The following is a 1,581-nucleotide window of genomic DNA, read 5'->3' on the forward strand; positions in this document are numbered from 1 at the left end:
CCCCCCCACCCCCTTTCTCACAGTCCGCGTTCAAAGGTTCTTTTTTCCGGCCAAGGGTTCGCCCCTTGAAGAGGGCCAACCGCATCAGTTTATGATACCTACCGTTAGTATATATTCTCTTATGCATTTACATGTGGATTTATTTTCGTTATGTTAACTTACATCTCCCCAGCGCAGAATGGAAAAAACTGTCAAAATATAGTCCGACACGATAATTATTTATTTGGATTTTTGAATAACACCCCTACGGAATGACCGTAAGAATTCACACAGGTAATTGCACCTATAAAGTTTGGTTATAGTTAAAATATGCCAAAAATGAATAGATCTGCAGCATAGAGTTTTGTGATGGATATTCGTAAGAAAGACTATATCTTTCTCAGAATTTAATGCATTCATGCAAGAAGATGATTAAAACCACTGCAACAGTACTCACCAACGCACGCCACGGTGTCTGTCGTCTGTTGTGTAGCGTCGAGATCGTATTCATCGGTCTTGGTGACGCGGCCCGTGGTGGGGTCCATAGCAAACAACACCGTTGTGGTCCCACAGTCCATGGTAAGCGTCTGTGTGTCACGTGTGTCGTCAACGTCTATCACAGAATTGGCCAAAGTGTGATTGAGGTCCGGGAAAGTCGTGGTAGTCTTCAACGACATTTTATCAATATGATTCATTATGTGACTGATTCCCGTATACTATCAGTACTATGGGCCCGTATTGATAAAACCGTACTCGTGGTCAAGCACGGATTCTGTTCTCCAACCATTAGAAACTCGCATAAACCATGTGACACTGTCCAAAAATCAGTTTTAGAGATTTAAGAAGGTACTCGGCTTTAAATATCTCCATATATTTTTGCTAGTCACTGACCAAATGTGAGTTGTCATTAATTTTTACCGAAGCAAAAAATTGGACATAAGCTTGAATTTAAGTACGGGGCCTGGTTGAGTGAGAATTGATTGACTGACAGCAACAAAACTTTTAACGCTTACGGAACTATTGTTTACCTCTACTCCTGTAATTTGATATGTAGTCTGTGAAAATCCCGTCTGTGGTTCGTTAACGTCTGTGACAGCTAAAGTGAAGTATTTGGTGACCGAATCTTCTCGCCCATCGTTCGCTGTCACGGCGACATTAAATGATGTAGTTCCTTTAGCCAGCAACTCCTCGTAGTCAATCACCTGCGATGGTCTGATGACACCAGCTGTCCATAGTTTCATGAATAAATTAAAAACATGTTCACATGATATAAGATATTTTCAAACTATTTACATATTTTGTTTTACATGTACATGTAAAATAATAAGATAACTTTTAACAATTACTTATATGCTAGTACATGGATGGATGCATGAGTGGATGGATGGATGGATGGATGGATGGATGAGTGGATGGATGGATGAGTGGANTGGATGGATGGATGGATGGATGGATGGATGAGTGGATGGATGGATGGATGGATGGATGGATGAGTGGATGGATGGATGGATAGATGGATGGATGGATGGATGAGTGGATGGATGAGTGGATGGATGAATGGATGGATGGATGGATGAGTGGATGGATGGATGGATGGATGGA

At 41.3% G+C, this 1,581-nt stretch overlaps 1 protein-coding gene across 1 annotated transcript in view; it reads right to left on the reverse strand.

Moving 5' to 3' along the window:
* Positions 1 to 1,220, reverse strand: part of LOC110458790 (cadherin-6-like) — a 1,842-nt gene extending 622 nt beyond the window's left edge. Inside the window, exons 1-2 of the mRNA XM_021510698.1 lie at positions 1,008 to 1,220; positions 437 to 644 (exon numbers count right to left, since the gene is read on the reverse strand). Of these exons, the coding sequence (XP_021366373.1) occupies positions 437 to 644; positions 1,008 to 1,220 (421 nt within the window). The remainder of the gene's footprint in view (positions 1 to 436; positions 645 to 1,007) is intronic.
* Between the last annotated feature and the right edge of the window lie 361 nt (positions 1,221 to 1,581).

Source organism: Mizuhopecten yessoensis, unplaced genomic scaffold (assembly GCF_002113885.1).
Source record: "Mizuhopecten yessoensis strain PY_sf001 unplaced genomic scaffold, ASM211388v2 scaffold9791, whole genome shotgun sequence".
NCBI lineage: Eukaryota > Metazoa > Mollusca > Bivalvia > Pectinida > Pectinidae > Mizuhopecten > Mizuhopecten yessoensis.